General features: G+C 38.6%; 1 protein-coding gene and 1 long non-coding RNA gene across 6 annotated transcripts in view; one reads left to right on the plus strand and one right to left on the minus strand.

Moving 5' to 3' along the window:
* LOC143436151 (uncharacterized) overlaps nucleotides 1-16026 on the plus strand; it is a 20897-nt gene extending 4871 nt beyond the window's left edge. The window contains exons 2-5 of one of the 3 annotated variants that reach the window (XR_013106352.1): nucleotides 1-8567; nucleotides 9234-9432; nucleotides 10012-10604; nucleotides 15111-16026. The exon at nucleotides 1-8567 is cut by the window's left edge and continues 1221 nt beyond it. This is a non-coding gene — a long non-coding RNA (uncharacterized LOC143436151). Of the gene's footprint in view, nucleotides 8568-9233; nucleotides 9433-10011; nucleotides 14682-15110 lie in introns of those variants that run through there. The other 2 variants (XR_013106351.1, XR_013106350.1) reach the window with 2 other exon arrangements.
* The window catches only part of Tmtc2 (transmembrane O-mannosyltransferase targeting cadherins 2), a 381379-nt gene that overhangs the window by 98564 nt on the left and 263852 nt on the right, over nucleotides 1-18963 (minus strand). For all 3 annotated transcript variants that reach the window (XM_076920115.1, XM_076920113.1, XM_076920114.1), the window contains one exon: nucleotides 18187-18308. In XM_076920115.1, coding sequence (XP_076776230.1) covers nucleotides 18187-18308 — 122 coding nt within the window. The remainder of the gene's footprint in view (nucleotides 1-18186; nucleotides 18309-18963) is intronic.

Raw genomic sequence — 18963 nt, forward strand, 5'->3', positions numbered from 1 at the left:
GAGCATTTATACCAAATTCCTTTACCCAAAGGCAAACCAGGATAAGTGTTGCTATGTCTGAAATAGCCTTCTCGTAACAGACTCACGTGAAGAGCTTTGTGATCAAAGATACTTTTGTCAACCAAATTGTCTCTTGTTCTGGAATGCCTTAGACGACTGAAGGCAAAATTTGCCTGTAAAGCTCTAGAAAACTGAAGCCAGGAGGAAGTAGGGAGATTACCTAAGCTCAAAATAGAATTTGCAGTCAAAGGGACTAAAGATTTGCTCTTGATCAACCTGGAAAAATGCATATAAATACTAGTGACAGTTTAAGGATTTTTCAGCTACCTCCAACCAGCCCCTAAAAACACATTTTCCAAAAGGTCCATTTTCTGCCGGAAATGTTGACAGGATTTGGCAAGCTCACACTGAAGTCAGGAGCAGAGTGTAAAGTGCTACCAATTTTACACTCGGGAAGGAGTTATAATTGTCTGTGATATTACAATTACTTGCTGTTTCATAGAAAATATTAGTTAACCAAAATACTCTTTATCCACATAACATATCAGAATCTTTCCCTCAAAAGCAAATAGTTATAGATGAGTATTCCTAATAACTTCGTTTCAAAAAGTATCATAATAAAGAGTTCCTAGTTGGCAATCAAGGGAAGATTGCTGTAGAAAACACCGAGGAAAGGCATTATATAACTTCTACAATGAAGGATAAGCAAGAAACAAAAGTTTTTAGCAAGCAGTATTAGTAGATTAATGGGAAAATGATGAAATAAATTGGTCGTCTACGAGAAGAGTAAGTTAAGGGACTTAAGGAGCATATTAATCTCAATACAGACTCAGCAGAGTAACTTTCCTAAGCACTCACGATGCTGGATTGTGCAGTTTTAGAAAACTGTGGCTCCAAATGCCCCCTAAATCCATTCACTTGACCAATGTTTAGAGACATAAATATTTCGGAAAATGTCCTTCAGTTTTTTTTTTTTTAAGTCAGGATTTTTTAAATTCATTTTACAAAGTTACTGTTTACATCTTTTAAAATCAGGTCTGCACTTAAGTCAGCATTGAGTGAAGCAACAGCAAATGTTTTGGGTTTTGTCTTGGAAAGATTTTTATTGTTGGGCACTTTTATTTTATTTTTGAGAATTGCAACATTCCTCCCTCCAAAATACCTGTCCAGGCTGTCCTTCATATCCATGGCCGCTTTTTTCACTTATTGTTATCACATACATTTATGTTTGTACATAAATTCCCTAACACAACCTGTTAAGTGCGTACAATGTTATTTGTTAAGATCATAGTGAACTTTTGAAACAATAGATCATTCCAAAGAGAAAAAAGTTCTCTTCCATTGTCTTCATACATTCATATCTAGCTTAATTACTTTGCATGACAATAAGTCATGTAAGTACTTCATATACATCTATGATTCTCACTCCATCAAATTTATATGCCAAGCACTTTTTTCTAACATAGAAAAATACTATGCTAAATTGCTACACAAAATCATATTACTTCTGGCTGTCACACCTCACATTTAACAAAAATCAAAGGATAGAGAATGATCTGCATCCCGCTACATGTGTCGGAAGACATACATTTATTATAATAACCACTTCTCATACAATTCTACAAATTCAACCCTATGGAGTGCTTATATTAAGCTCTTGTAATGTTCCACTTTAAGGTTTGCAGAGGAAAAGAGTCAGCCACAAACATCACACTCCACTATTACTATTGAATAGACAATAATGAGGGATATTGGGGTGGTTTGTATATGCCTGGCTCAGGGAGTGGCACTACTTGGAGGTGTGGCCTTGTTGGAGTAGGTGTGTCACTGTGGGAGTGGGCTTCAATACCTTAGTCCTGGTTGACTGGTGAGTCTTCCACTAGCAGCCTTTAGATGAAGATGTAGAACTTTCAGCTCTGCCTGCACCATGCCTGTCTGGATGCTGCCATGCTCCTGCCTTGATGATAATGGACCGAACCTCTGAGCCTGTAAGCCAGACCCAACTAAATATTGTCCTTATAATGTTGCCCCAGTCATGGTGTCTGTTCACAGCAGTAAAATCCTAACTAAGACAGAAGAATCAAGTTAGGATTTCCTGCTTCTCAATGCTGCTCACAGTCTCTACATCCAAAACGTTAGTAAATCGCATCACTGAGACAAAATAGGAATACGTTGGAATTTTTTTATAACTGGAAGTGTTGCTATCTACCTACTTAACCTTGGAAGTTAACTCTTCAGTCCCTTCTTCCTGCTCAGGGTCTCCACCAACAGAATGAAAGGAAAAGACCCACTTGGTATTTTCAGCACCACCATCTCTCTATGCAATCATTTGCATATTCCTTCCTCTTTGCCATTCATCCCTTCGAATGTTGAATTTTTGCTTTTACATGGCTCCTGCTTTACTTCCACTATGCAGCATCAAAATAATTTATTAACTCCATAGATTGCTACTTGATGAACTACACCTCTGAGCCTTAGCATTAAAAAAAAAAAAAAAAAGAATACCCTGCAAATCCCTGTCTAATGGAAGCAATAGTCACTGAAGTAGCTAATAGCAAACAAAGATGATACCCCTTACCTTTAGGAGGCACAGATTATAGAGCCATTAGCTCAGTGGGTGTAAGTGTTAGTGCAGCATTTTAAAAGGAAGCTAATATATGAATGGATTCAGCCTTTGCTTAGAATCACTTTTTAATCCTTTTAACAAGCAACATAGGACAAAAAAACTACATCAGACAAAGTCCAAGCTTGGAGTGGGTGCGGGGAGTCATCATGTCACACACCACGCTGAGGCACTATTGGTAGAAATAGCTTCTGTGGAAGGGAGAGTAATGTGGGTTTTTTTTTTTTTTTTAATGTGGACTTTGAGAAGTGACTCAGGTTGCAACACACGGATTATACCCACATATACACTGGTGAACGAAGCAAGTTCAGGGCTTAATGAGGAAAAACAAGAACACATGAAATTGGGAACAGTAAGTGGTGTGGGTGACAGGGAAGAAACTGGAGAGAGGAAACTGGGCATGGTGGATGGGCTTGATCATATACACTATTAAAGCAATAGAAAATTCAAAATAAATAAAAATTAATGAATAACATTTAAGTGTCGCCACCAAGTCGGTAACATTTGCCATCATTACCCCTTAAAAAGAAAATTCAAACAATGTCAAGGCTGTGTGAAAACATTAATGAGTATTACTCATTTGAAGGCATGCTTGAGATAAAGCTAGATGGCTGGGTAGGAGTCTGCCAAATGGATAGACAGGAGTAACATCTTCTAGACAAAGGCAACAACATAACTGAAAAGAATAAAAAATGAAGCGCCATAGTACCTTTACAGAATCAATAAAAGTCTAACACTGTGGACAGTGATAGCTGAGAAGCTATGCAGAAATGCTACATCCCAATACTATTGGTCCCTTTCCTGAAAACATGACAGTGAACATAATAACAATAATCTCATCCATATTCATAATGGCTGGCATTTTCTGAATCTAGACCACGTCACCTGATCATGAGCTCTAAATGATTAACACACAAATAAAGGGGAAACTGGTGGTTTCTTTGGAGACTCAGGTCAGGTTATAATGATGTTTTGCTGGGGCAGACCGGTGAAAGGATGTTTTGCTATAGCAGACATGTGAGAAGATACACGATTTTTAGAAAGAATATAAAAATGACCCCACAGACAATGGGAGCTCGAGCATTGGTTCGCCTTGCTCTGCCTCACTAGTCTTTGCTGACGACATGCATGTATTAGTTGACCTTACATTGCTTCCTGGGCTTTGCTTGTGGTGACATCACAAAGAGAAACTCATCAACTAACTTTCTTGAGATTCCTGTGGCTTTGCCCAGCTTCTGCAGACTTGAGCCAGTTGGCAACCCTCACGGTTTCTTCTGGATTGAACTGGCCTTGCTCATTCATGTGTGGTGTTCGCCAAGCAGGCTAAATTGAAATTGCTGATGCGTGTTTGGTGTTTGCTAGTGGACTGGACTGAGAACAAGGACGACTGGAATCGCCCCAAAGAACTATGTCTAAACATGTTTAATTCCCCTGTATCCTCATAACATTTCTTTCCCACTACCTCTGGTGGGTGATGGGCTAGAGGGGAAGGTGAACTCTTATTAAAGTAGATCATGAAAAATATATACCTACACACATGTGTGGATCCATTCATCCACTCCAGTTATTTTACGGATAAGCAGGGAGGGAGTCTTATTGATGAAATAGCTTGTATTTAACCAGTATCAGTGATCTGGTAAGTATGGAACAAGCTAGCAAGTGGAAGGCAGTTTTTCTCTAGGAGTATTCTTTCAAGATGACAATGTTTATGAAGCAAGCAAGCTAGCTAGCTCTATGGTTAAATACATTTTTCTAAATGCCTTTTGCTATACTTTTGAGATACTGAAAAAAATTATACATTGACTACATTATATCTTCTGAGCTAGATAAGGGAAGCAGAACACAGTCCATAAAGGTTTGTGATGTCTCTTATAGTCAGACACAGATAGAGACATGGACAGTGATGCAGGAGATAAAGCACACATGCACAGGGCTAAGGGATGAGATGGAGTCTATAATGAGTGTTATGAGAGAGATAGAAAGATGCTCTAGTGGGTAACAGAATTCTCACACAAGTTTCATGAGAAAAATAATCAAAAACAGCATATGCAAACTCTATCATCCATATTCTTACAAAACTTAAACAAATCAAACACACACACACGTACAACACACATACACACACAATCTCAAAACAACAACAAACCATAACTAGACAGAGTGACCAATAGTTTTTCTTGCATTCAGTAGTGAATCGAAGCGTGAAAGAGCAGAGAGATCATGATATGCAGGAAAACCAACCCTGGAAAGACTCAATGGACTCTCGTTCATCTTAGTCAGAAGTCAATGGAGCCGCAAAACCAGCAGACTCATGTATGCAATGGTTTTGACAGCTTCCTAGAGGCTGAGTATAGACACCAGTAGGGCAAGAAAAACTCCTTGAAGGTTAAGCCTTAGAGATACTTGGCCCTTTCAGTATTTCCAAAGCATACTCAGTAAAAATCCAAACTCATTTCCTCCATGTGGTGGCACGAGAAAGGAAACACTAAAGCTGGAGACTGTAGTTCATCACTCCTACCCAGCTGCCTCAGTGACACTACCCACCCTTCAGTACCTACAGCTCTCACCAACACTAAGGAATACCCAAGTTCTAATGAAATTGGCATACATTCTCACAATAAGGGACTACATGTTTCAGTTTTTACAACCTGATTCAACAAGTTACCAGGCGTGCCAAAATGGAAGTCTCAAAAGAAACAAGCATCAGAAACAGACTCGGATGTTGGGATATGAAGCAGATTTTTGGAATTACCAGACACAGTACCTTTAAACACCTGTAATTCCTAGGATGATGGGTCCCATCAAAACCCTGAAAGCATCAAATGAGTAACGTTGGCATAAAAAAAATCATAGAAAGAAAGGAAATGCTAGAAACCAAAGGCACTGGGAAAGGCATCAAGAATACCTTGGAAGTGTTCATCAGAAGACTCAGCAAGAACAAGAGAAAAAAAGTCATCAAGCTGGGAGATGGGTCAAGAGAAACCCCCCAGACTATACAAAATGAGAAAAAGAAAAAAAGAAAGAAAGAAAAGAAAAGCATAACTTATATGGAGATATTACACACATAATAACAATCTGCCAAAGATTTTTATACAATAATTGGTGTCCCTAGAGATATGTGATTGGGGTGTCCCTTAGGGTGTGCTATTGGAAGCTGTTATGGACCTGTCAGATAGCTATTGGGATATTCTGGGTTTACTGAGCCATGCCTTAGAGAGGTGTGAGGAACACTCTCTCCTGAGTATTTTTCTCCTAGTCTCTTCCTAGCAAGATGTGATCTCTGGCTTCAACCTATGTTCCCACTGTGATTTGACACCTTCATTAGAGGCCCAACATAATGACAGTGCCTAATCGAAGACTTGAACCATAAGTCAATATAAACTTTCCTTTGTTTCATAGGCATATCATGTCAGGTATTTCATCATGGTGGTGCAAAGTGACTGATACAGAATGTAACAATACTTGTTGAGATAGGGTTTGCTCAACAAGCAATTGATTGTTGCTCCTGTTTAGAGCTAAATGAAGTGTACTGTGTTAGTAATTTCCTCTTGTTATAATAATAAAAAAATTACCTGGGGTTGGGGACTTCATATTTTTGAAGACTAAAAGCCAAAATAGCATGGCATTACCAGTCATAAAGGCATCCTTGGCTGCATTTCATCATTGGTATCAAGCAGGAATATGAGCAAGAGTAGTATATTGGGGCTGGAGAGATGGCTCAGTGGTTAAGAGCACTGGCCACACTTCTAGAGGTCCTGAGTTCAATTCCCAGCAACCACATGATGGCTCACAACCATCTGTAATGGGATCTGATGTTCTCTTCTGGTGTGTCTGAAGACAGCGACAGTGTACTCATATACATAAAACAAACAAACAAACAAACAAATAAATAAATCTTTTTTAAAAGGAGTAGCATATCATACTACAGGACAAACAACCAGAGAACTGAGAGGTCCCATACTGTTCGTTAACAAACCTGGCTCCAGAAACCCGTGTTTCATGAGAATTACATTTGTTCTAAAGATAATTCTGATTGTATTGACCTAATTGCTATCTACTAACCCAGTCTGACACGATGTGTGTCTCAATCTCCTAAAATAGTTAAACCACATCCAACCAACTGCAGCATGAGCCCAACGTAAGAAATTCTTATAGAGATAGATAATCCTGTCAGTTTTACTTGGGGGAATAAAAACTTCTAAGCCTGATTGTTCCATCGCCACCACCCATTTCTTCATCACAGGGCATTAAAATGCAGGACTTTTTGTATGATAACCAGTAACTACAGCAGAAGGCTAATACCAAGCCTCCCTAAAGGTCCTATTTAGATGTGATTCCTGCACACCACTGTTTTTTAACTTAAAACATTATCATCACTAAATTTATAAAATGTTAGACTCCAGAATATGTTCAAGCATGTACCACATCCTGTCACTTTTGATGAAGAGCCTCTATTATGTCGCACAAATAGGTAGCCTGCAATTTTAGGCCCTTTAACAAGAATTATGCTTTCTACTGGGAGAAGAAATAAATGACTGGGGTTGGAAGTGCTTAAGTGCTCTGGCTTCAACTCAATCTTCTGCCAGGATGTTAACCAGCTAAAGGTCAAGGTCTCTTTGACCTCGCTCCTCACCCTACTCCTATGAGTTTGTTGTGCTTCTGTAAAAATCTCCAAATTCAATGTATATGCATACCACATATACATTAAGAGCAATCTTATGCTTCACTGTTACTTTTTTTTTTCTTGCTATTCTACATATACAGGCACATAAGTCCTTTTATCAGTAGCTATTCTAGAATTATTTGTAACTTCAGAACGTACACAGACACTACCTATGCACTTCCTATGCACTTCACAACTGCATGTGGAAATTTCGATGTTAAATGATTTATTTTTGAAGTCAATTTTTACATGCTTTGAATTTAGGATTTACCTATATAATGTGAATGCCTGGGTGTTCTGGCATAATATAAGAAACCCAAGGTTAGAGAATAATGTAAATAGCACAGCTGCATTGAAGGAAATACACTGGGATAGTCTGATATGATAGGTTCTGGACATTCAAGTGCTGTGAATCCCAGCATCCTCACGCATGAAGCTGGTATCTGGGTAATGTGCTCATAGAAGGAGCTGGTGGAACAGTGCATGATGGTTAGTTCATTGTATGCTAAAGAGTATGAAGTAAACTAAAGGCACTGGGCTAGGCAAGAGTATAGAAGAGACAGAGGTAAGGCCAAGAACCAATTTATATTAAAATCGATATTTGCTTCTTTACATGGTAGAAAGGCAGTCAAATGAGTTTTATATAAAGTGAGAAAAGAAATTAAGGACAAGTTCATACAGTCCTAGAAACTCACGGTATGAGAGAAGACACAGGGCCAAGCCCAGAATAAATTATGCTGGAACAAATGTCTTCTCAAAGACTAACAATCTGCAACCAACCCTGTGGGTCTCCTGCTCCAAGCTGCTTGGACCAAGGACCTCAAAAGTAATGAGAAGAGAACGTGTATGTTTATGAGTGTGTGAATAGCTGGGTTTGGTTTGAACCAATTTAACAGTCTGCAAAAATGAGGATCGGGAAGGCAGCTTAGAGGTAGACATTTAGCTACTTCATATAAGATGCTACAGACAATTTTTAGCCAATCAAAGGAAGAAAAAACTGAAACTATAACAAAGCCCTGTAGTGATGAATGCTTTAAAACATTAGAACTTAAATGGCATCTGTAGTTTGTTTTTGTCAACAGAAGCTAGAGTCACCTGGAAAAGAAACACCATGGTACAGAAACTGCCTCTAACAGATTGTCTGTAGGCAAATCTGTGAGCATTTTCTTTACAAGTGATTGATGTGGGAAGTCCTAACCCACTGTGGGTGGCACCATCCCTAAGCAGAAGGTCTTGTGTTTCACCAAAAAACAACCTTGGGGAGCCAAGAGGAGCAAGCTGGTAAGCAGCATTCCCCCACAGTCCCTGCGTGAGTTCCTTCCTCTAGCTTCCTCCCCTGCTTGAGTTCCAGCTCTGGCTTCTCTCAGTGATGGTCCGTGATTATGAAGTATAAAGCAAATAACTTCTTTCTTCCTCAAGTTGCTTTTTGGTCCTGGTTGATACCCCAGAAAACTACAGAAAGTAAACTAAGGCAGCATCTTTAATAAATGGGGGAAGAGAGAGAGAGAGAGAGAGAGAGAGAGAGAGAGAGAGAGAGAGAGAATACATAGAGATTGTCCTTGACTTACTAAGATACAATTCAAAATTGTTCTAATGGTGGCAATTAGGTGTGCATTCAGTAGGAATTTCAGCTATTTTATTTTCTTCAATGATAAAATGTACATTGTTATATTCTCTTACATTATTTTTGGGAAATAACTCCTGCTACACAGTACAGTACTTTACAAAGTAGTACACAGTGTACTTTGCTAGTAGTGATCCTTTTTAGTTTATATGTATCAAAAGTATTTTCAACTCCAATTTTTTTCTAGTACTAGTGACTGAACCTAGTGTTTTGAGCATACTAACGCCGTGCTGTATCTACCAGTGTGCTGTATCTGCGACTGTTATATAATGGTTTTTGAGAAATTTTCTTAATAAACGGCCTCACAAGTCTCAAACTTGTAGTCTTCCTGCTTTAGTTTTCCAAATAACTGAAACTGCAAGCCTACCTCAACTCACTGTATTTTCAACCGACAAAAGTGTCATCAGCAAGAAACCTCGCCATCATTTGAAGTTCATCAGTACATCCATAATATCTGAATGCTACCAGATGATAATAGAATTGCCTTCTTGAAAAAAAAATCTCAACCTCTTAAGACAAAAGGTACTTATTTTGAAAGTGTATGTTCTTCATGTCACCTTTCCTAATACTAAATGCATGCCTAGACCAACACATCATTTCAACAAGAATTATATTCAGATTTTCTTCTAATCTATATGATTATTATATAAAATTATCAAGATAAGACATTTCCCTAGTTAGCATTACCTGCCAACTTGACACAAGCTATAATCATGTGAGAAGGGCACTTCAGTTGGGGTCAGGTCTCTGGGGAATTATTTCAACTGGTAATTGAGGTATATGTGTGTGTGTGTGTGTAGGGGGGGTATTCCAATCCACTATGGGCAGTACTATTCCCTAGTCAGGTGATTGTGTGCTATTAAAAAAATTAGTTGTACATTGGGATGGATATATATATATTATACATATATACATATATATATGTATATATATATATCCATATGTGTATGTATATAAATGTGTGGATATGTGTGTATGCATATATATATATATATATATATATATAGTGTGTGTGTGTGTGTGATTGTATGTATGTATATATGTATGTATACATGTATGTATTAGCCAATGAGCACCATTTGTCCTTGGTTTCTACTTCAGATTCATGCTTGAAGAGTTCCTAAACAGACTTCTCTCCATGATGGACTGAGACCCAGAAGTATAATACAAATAAATCTTTTTCTACTCTGAGTTTTATTTGGTCAGCGTGTTTTATTACAGCCTCAGAATGCAACTAGAATGGAAATACACAGTAAAAATAAAGGCTCAAGTGACCTTACATGGTTTCAGGCCAGGTTACCACAAGACTATATCCAGGAGACTGCAAAGAAAGCACTGGTAAAGAGCAACAAGCTGCAGGTCATGAGGTCACGGCAAGGATGGAACTTAATTAACCCATTTAAGAAATAGAAAATCAGAAGGGAATGCCTGCAAAATGGTGTGGAATCCTGTGCCTATGATAACCGCAAGAGAAGGGTCTGGATACAATTTAGGAAACTACATAATTATCCTTTCTGTAACAAAAGCCATTGCCACAGTCACAAGTACAGGAGACTGGCTTTTACTGTTCGTGTCTCCTGAATAAAAGGCGCCACATCTTTTTTGAAGCCATGAAAACACCCTCAACTTCGCATCACTACTGTTCAGTGGGAAGCACGATGAACTCTGAGGCAGCAAACATCTGCTCACTGCAGGTTTGTATAAAAGTTTATGAAGTTCCTCAAGAATGCCATATTACATTTAGAAGCACATTGCTTCTTGATATCCATCTCTCCAATAAGACTGAGATGTCAGAGTACCCGAAGGATTGACAGCAGTCTTAAGGTGATGGTCTATTCTAATTGTATAAAGTGAAAACTATAGACCAATACAAAAGCCAAGCAAAAAACCCCAAATAATAAAATGCAGGTCATTTTTGAAGAGTATGTCTTTACATACCCATAAGTTAAAAGTTAATATGAATAGGACATACAGAAATTTAGCTGTTTTACACCTACACTTACACACACACACACACACACACACACACACACAGGGCTTTGAATCTTAAGGAATTTCAGTATTTTGATCTGTATTAGTCCCGAGGGTAGCTCTGTCTAGCAACAAGGTATATGCTTCACATTGACTTTTACTTTGCAAAAGCAGAATAAAGAATCAATGTATTTGTTTAGATTTCTATGTCACCTAATGATAGTAAGCACAATATTTACAGTGTTGAAATTAGTTTAAAAGACATATCTTGAATTATGGAAACACTCCCTAATAAAATCACTAGCATACCCATTTTGGTTCTCAGAAAAAAAAAAAAATCCAACAATGATTTTCTGCTGTTTCTAGAATGCGAAATTATAAAAGTTCAGATGAAGTAACTTTATGTAAACATTTAGCTGAATATTATACTGAATTAAATTTCCTTCCATATGTCAGTTAATATTTTGCCAACAGATACGTCTGATATAATGTTTTCCCTTTTCACAGAAGTAAATTTAACATATGAATTGTGTGCATTCATATTAATCATCAAATCAGAAATACAGAAAGAACTGCTTCTTTCAAAGACGCTTCCAATCTAAACATGGCTGTACAGAAGTCACAGCAAAACAGATCCAGCAAGCCAGATGTTGCCCAGCACACAAAAGGAAAGAGCTTTGCTCTGAATGAAGCCAAATGGGAAAAAGGAATTCTCAATTCTAAGTAATAATAATAATTATGAAAGAAACACAGAACAGAGCATTGAGCTTCTCCTAGACACAGTGACACCATGGAGGAGCAGGGGAGGAGGGGGAGGGAGAGGGAAGCAGGACTTTTCAGCAGAACATCAAGTGCTTTCACAACTGGAGTTTTATGGAACCCAATTAACTTTGGCTAGACACAGAAGTCTGGCTTAATGTGTCCATGCAGTAGCCAAAATAAAGGTTTTGTATGTCAAGAATTATTGTCAGAGTCTCCAATATCTTTCCTTCTTTCCCACTAAACTAATTCTGGAAAGTAAGCTAACAGCCAAGTAGGTTTTTATTACAATTTAAATCAATAATAATTTCACAGACTTAAAAAAGCTACAAAATCTTTGGCTTAGATAAATGAAACAGAACAAAGGGTTTTTCTTTTCTTTCCTTTCTTTTCATTCTTTGTGGGTTTTTTTTTTGTTTGTTTGTTTTCTTCGTTTTTGTTTTGTTTTATTTTTTGTTTAGGAAAAGACAAGTCTTCAGGATCCATATAGATTTAAAAATAAGCAGAAATATCACCTGAAACACAATAATAGAATTGCTATTTCTTGCTGTCCTTCTCAGTGAATGACTGATTTTAAATGCATGGTCTTAGCCCTAGGCAGCCAAGTTCAAACAAGGAATAAATCACAATCTTAAGCAGAAATATTCAAATTCAGCTTGTGTTTTGTATTTTACTTGGACATGACACTGGTATGAAATCTCCATATATTTATAAAGAGATGTCAGCTGGCCCTACTATATTTAAACATGGGGCGTAGTAATGTGACCTTTAGAACTTCCCTGAGGGTACCCTGGGAAGTTCTTATTACAGGTATAAGGTTGGATCAAAAAGTGCCAATAGCCTCAAGTCCTCTACTCATGAACAGTCATAGCTGATAATAAAAATGCATGTAACCACGTAGTCTAAATAGATAATTAAAAAAGAAGTATCAAAAATAATTTTTAAAATGTTTAGGAAAAGATATATTTACTTTTGAGAGTTTCTAATCAGTTAAAGGAGTCTATCAATGGAAATAATCACAGAGATTATTTAATATAAAATAAAATTATGACCCTTAATGTGCAAAACTTTACAGTTGTATTTCATTGTACTATCTAATTACTGTATAGCCTTAAGGGAATGTTAATTAAATCTCGGAAGCTCAGGTTCTTCATTCATAAAACGGAAGAGCATTCTCTAAGAATGGTCAAGAAATAACACATAAAGGAACATAACAAGAAAATGATGGCTAATGATATGTTGCTATAATTACAGAGCAGAGCACTGCTCAGCCCTTACCAGAGAAGCCTCCTGTTCTACAAATTGTAATTAATAAAGAGATCCATGACTGTACAATGTGCAGAGATGAAGCCTTTGGAGTACTTTGTCCTAAATAGATTCTCTTTGTCATACCCTTCTCCTCTAGGCTGAGGGGTCCATGGTAGAGAGAAGGCAAAGATGGGGGAAGACTCCAAAGAAACAGTGTCTTCTAAGACACAGCAGGATTGATGCTGACATGAACTACTCAGAGAGACAGGGCAGCATGCACAAGACGTGCAGATTCAAACCAGACCAAATCCCAGCATGGAAAAAAGGGAAAGTGAGCACAAAGTCCCACCTCTAACTAAGAAGCTATTTACAACTGATGCCTGCAGGAGATGGAAATCAATTTTCTCCAATGGAGTGTTAATGGATACATCAACTACACTCCAGGGCGGGCAGTCCCGATACACACCCAGTAGTAGCTGGGCTACAGAAAACAGACTCTGTTTTCAGATTTTGTTGTTTTTTTTTTTTGTTTTTTTTTTTTGTCTGTGCTTTTTGCTTGTTTGTTTGTTTTTGTCTCAGTGATTTTCTTTTCCAGTGTGCTTATCTGCTTTGACTTTTGGATTTTATTTTTGCATTTTCTATTTTGTTTTTGCTTGGAGACACAATACAGAGAGCTCAAGTAAAGCAGTTGGGTGAATATGGAAGCGGGGAAGATCTGAGAGGAGTTGAGGGAGGGGAAGTGACATAATCAAGTTTTACTTTATGAAAAAATAGTTTTTTAAAAGTAAAAATTAAAAAAAATAAAGAAATAACATCAAGCATGTAAGTCAGCTGATGAGTGAGTCTCCCTCTAATATCATCTTCCTTTCTAGAGCTTTGGAAGATTATTCGTGTGTTTACTGTATGATCGTACCACTCTTGTCAAATTCTTCAGCACAAATCCATGTAACGCTCACTGTGGGTGTCAATCTAGTGAAATAAACGTCAAAGTTCCCTGAGAATAAAAAAAAAATCAAGTCCTTTTTGTATGTCTAAAATCAAAAGACAGACACAAATTTATAGGCCATTCAATTTCCAAGTGATGTCACAGAGATACAGAGACGAGAGCTAAGGACGATTGGAGAAGAAAATGATAACGGCTTGAGAAAATCAGGCCAGACTTCACAAAGGAAATACATTTTCAACAGGCATCGAGAGGAGAAATACACTATTTCTTTTTTCGCAGAAGAATAAAAAGGACATGGTCTGTAGGGTGTGCAAAAGCATCATGGGGATCCTTAAATTCCTTTGGTCTCTTCTGCCTACTAAAAATATTACAGGAATTGTTAAAAATAATAGTGTGTAAGAATAAACGTTTGGAGTGAATCAGTCCAGTGACTACAATTAAAGTAGTAATCATCATTTTTTTTTAAATTTTCTTATAAGACAGGAGTTCTGATGTGAAACCCTAGCTTACAGTAACTGATATAGCTGCCAACCATTTAACACAGTTGACCTTCACTGAGTTTCAACATAAAGGGATGGGTATCACTCCTTTGCCACTTCTCTTGAGACTAATAGCCAGTCCTGTTTAATAAAACACATAAAACTCCAGAAGTCAAAATGTGTGGCGTTTTCCACCTTGCCAATTCAGTGGCACATTAGAAGACCAACAAACCCATAATTGGTCAGATGTAATACACTGGACTTGGAATCTGCCAAACTTTTAATTTAGAAGAGACTATTAAAGGTGGCCGTGGGATTTGGCCTTATGATTAAACCAGTTCACAGAAGTCTGCATTTCATCTAATCATGAAGTAGGAAACTATAAAAGTCTTACTGGGGGGGGGGGGAATTTAAAATGTAGATCGTAATGTACAAGCCTTTTCTTCCTTTTCAATATGTTTCTGTGAAGCACAAACTGTTAAAAGCAGCTTTAAAACTCTATTTTAAAACAGAAAGATTAAAATACTCTGAATTGAAAAATCTAACGGAACAGGTCACATGTTCTTTATATCCAGTATTGGGTCTAGGCACATCAGCATTACAAATACAAATGTGACCATGTCTATCTGTTTCTTCTTTGTAGGAAGGATCAGATTCAGGCAGCTATACGTTTTATAGTCCTTTTTAAAAAGTGTTTGAAAAGTCTTAAGTTCAAATGTTTGTATGTACTCCATAAGAATATTCAGAAGCGCCAAATATCTTCATTTACACATTTGACTTCTGTATTTGTATTCAAGGAGACTTCTCTTTCCTCACATGGAAACAGTTTTCACTACGGACGTGTAAGTTTCTGGTTGTGTCACGTGATGCAGACTCGCCTGGTGTTTTGCTGACGCAAGACCCATGAAAGGTCACACAATTCTTGGAGAAAGTATAAATAGGACTCAAAGGACAGTTACCAGGAACTTGCATAGCTAGCCTTGCCGGCTATGAGTCTTGACTTCACTGAGAGAGGCACAGCAGAGAACTCCCGGCATTCCTGTTGGTCCTGGTCTCTCCTGATGATTTATGCCAGTTTGGCAGAGGCCTGGCAATTTCTGCTGGATTGTGACACTTTTGAATTGGATTGTTGGTATCAGGACAATACTGAACTAGGCTACTCGTATTCGGACAAACAGATTGGAATCACCCCAAAGGACTACTTCTAAACAGGTCCACATCCCCGTGTCTTATTTACCATCTTTTCTCCCCTACCCTTGGAAAATGGGCTAGAAGACAGGTCAAAGCATCTGAGAACCCTTTTAAAGTAGGTTTTGAAAAACCTAAGCTTACACACCATCATAGGGTGTGTGTGTGTGTGTGTAAAAATTTAATGTACCCTTCAGCACTTTTTTTTTTTTTTTTTTAATTTATGATACCATGCTTTTAAATGCTATGTTACCATCTCGGCCAGAGATATTTCTTCAGATTTTCATCATGCCAATTTGTTCCTCGTCTTATGACTGACAGCCCAATGTTGGCCACTCATAGCTGTGAGATAGTTAATAGAAGCTTTAACCATGAGATACAATCCCTCAAGTGTGTTTGACTGATAGCCATTTACAGAGTACCTTCTAATGTTGCCTGGCTGTCTGTGGCTTCTGTTCCCCTAACTGGGCTGGCTTGTCTAGCCTCAGTGGGAAAGTATATGCCTAGTTCTAAGTTGACTTGATGTGTCTGGGGTTGGGGGGTAGTGAGGGGTGTGGAGGGTGATACCCTGAGGTATCTCTCCCTTGTCAGAAGAGAAGGGAAGGGAAGAATGGAGGGAGGATCTGCATGAGGAGGTACTGGGAGGAGAGGTGAGGCTGATGTTGGGATGTAAAATGAATAAATGAATTAACCCTTTTCTTCATGCTGCATTGCCTCATCCAATCTTGATATTAGGATTAGTTTTTCTAAAACTTGTCATGTTTTGTTTGTATTTAGTTGATATCCCTGGAAGACAGGCTCTTTTCTGACAGGAAATGGAGTAAGAGTGCATCTAGGGGAGAAAGGTGAGGGGTGGGGACTAGGAGGAATAGAGGGAAGGAAAACTGTGTTCGGGATGTATTGCATGAGAAAAGAACTAAAAAAGCAAAACAGAACTCTACAAAGTTCCCTCTCTCCACTGTAGGGTACTTCATCTAGAGTCTACCTCCAGTTAGAAAGACAGGACTTCAAGTGGAGGAATGGGGTTGCCATCCCACAGTCAAAAACTCGGACCCAGAACTGTTTCTGTCTAAAAGAACTGCAGGGACAAAAATGGAGAAGAGACTGAGGGACAGGAGGTTCAGTGACAGGCCCAAAGTGGGATCCAGCTCAAGAGGAGGCTCTAAGGACTGACACTATTACTGATATCATAGTGTGTTTATAGACAGGAGCTTAGCATGGCTGCCCTCTGAGAGATCCAACAAGAGTCAGATGTAGATACTTACACCCAACCAGTAGACAGAAGCCTGGAACCCTGTGGTTAAATTAGGGAAAAGCTTGAAGAAGCTGAGAAGGAGGTCAACCCTGTAGGAAGACCAGCAGTCTCAGCTAACCTGGAACCCTAATATCTCTCAGACAGTGAGCCACCAACCAGGCAGCATACAGGAGCTGATATGAGGCCCCCAACACATATACCACAGAGGACTGCCTGTTCTGGCCTCAGTGAGAGAAGATGCACGTAACACTGTTAAGATTTTAGGCCCCAGGGAGTGGGGAGGCTGAGTGGGGTTGGGGGCACTATAGGAACATCCTCTTAGAGATGGGGAGGAGGTGTGGAATGTGAAGCAGTCAGAGGGCAGACTGGGAGGGGGATAACAAGTGGACTGTAAAGATGATGAAAGAATATTACTACTACTACTGCTACTACTACTATTGATAATAATAATTAATAATAATAATAATAATAATAATAATAATCAGAAAAACTGTAGATTAATCCATCCTCATTGTCTGATGTCCATTGCCACTGTCTGTTGAGCAAACAAACTACTTGAAGCTGAATACTTACAAGGAAAAGAAAAACATTTTGAATCTCACAATTCTGGTGTGTTTAAAAGCATGGTGCCAGTTCCTACTCTGCTCAGGTAAGGGTCTTCTGGGTACATCACAGCAGGGGAGATGGCATCACAGGGGAAACATGACCCAGAGCGAGAGATCACAAGACAACATACATAGCAGGGGACAACTAGGGGCCTTGTTGATTTTCGGAAGACTTCGCTCCAGAGTTGAGCATTAACCATCTGTGGAGGTGATGGTACCCTGGCTAAATCCCTAACATTCAGCCTCTTTCTGACAAGGTCATCAATTATTATCATGACCATATGAAAGGTCAAGCTTTAAGGATGTGCACCTCTGGGAGACCCACTCAACACACATGTGAAGCAAAGCACTGGGTTCCCGTCACGTCATCTTCAGCTGTGTGAGCCACACCTTTGCCCTGGGCTTTTCTTACTCATCTGCCTCAGTAGTGAAAAACTCTGATCGTGCCTTAGAGGAAGGTGCCTGGTTCCTAGCATTTGCTTACATAAAGGCAAGCCTGATGCCTACAGTCATACAACGAAAGTTATTACTCTTCTACATAACTTTTAACTCAGCCTTGCACGAGGCCAGATGCCCAGGTCCTCCTTGAGGTTCTCCATTTATATTTGTCTAATTGACACCTCCAACATCGTCACATCTCACATCTTACAGGCTAGCCCCAAAAGTTTTAGTTTTTCTACATTGTCTTTTTAGGTCTCTAACAGGATAATTACCATTCATTAACTGAATTCACTAGTACAGAATGAATCAGTGCTTCACACTGCAGCTATCCCCAGGACATATGGGGTAAAAATTTTCTGAAGAATGAGAAATGTGAGTACTTACTGTTAAGGCGAGCAGCTTCCCATAGGTGAGATGAGCAGGGATGTGGTCTGTCTTGGATCTCAATGATTCCATGTACCAGTGTTCAGCTTCAGGAAGCTTACTCAGTCTCATGTATGCTTCGCCTGGGAAGAGAACCATTAATGTCACATGGATGCTACGATATATCATGTGTCAATGCACAGAAAGACAATGACAGGAAATATCCCCCAAATCCAGAAGAGCTGGGAATTTCATCAGGAGAGAACCAGAAGTCATAAGGGAGATATACCTGACATGATTTAAGCAGTGTGAAGTGTATACATGGGCTAAGACATCACATGATACACTAGGAAGATGGATCAGTGCTGGCCAAGCAATCAAGAGTAACTGAGTTCAAATCCCCAGCACCCATGTATTCAAACACAGGTCTGGCTGGGCAAGCCCGGAACCCTGGAAACAATCAGCACTGGTGAATGGTAGATCTTCAGTTTCAGTAGACACCTTGTCTTGAAAAATAAGGGTAGAGGTGTGTTTAACTGACTTAACAGGTAAAGACACCTGATATAAAGATTGGCACACTGAGTTGGATCCCTGGATCCATAGGAGAGAACCAGTTCTCACAAGTTGTCCTCAGAAATCCGTTTGTACACTAAAATAATTGATTATATATTTTCTATATAATATATAATTATAATATATATATATATATATATATATATATATATATATATATATAGAGAGAGAGAGAGAGAGAGAGGAGTTATGTAGTATAGCTTTGATTTTTAAACATGAAATTTG

Source organism: Arvicanthis niloticus, chromosome 22 (assembly GCF_011762505.2).
Source record: "Arvicanthis niloticus isolate mArvNil1 chromosome 22, mArvNil1.pat.X, whole genome shotgun sequence".
Classification (NCBI taxonomy): Eukaryota; Metazoa; Chordata; class Mammalia; order Rodentia; family Muridae; genus Arvicanthis; species Arvicanthis niloticus.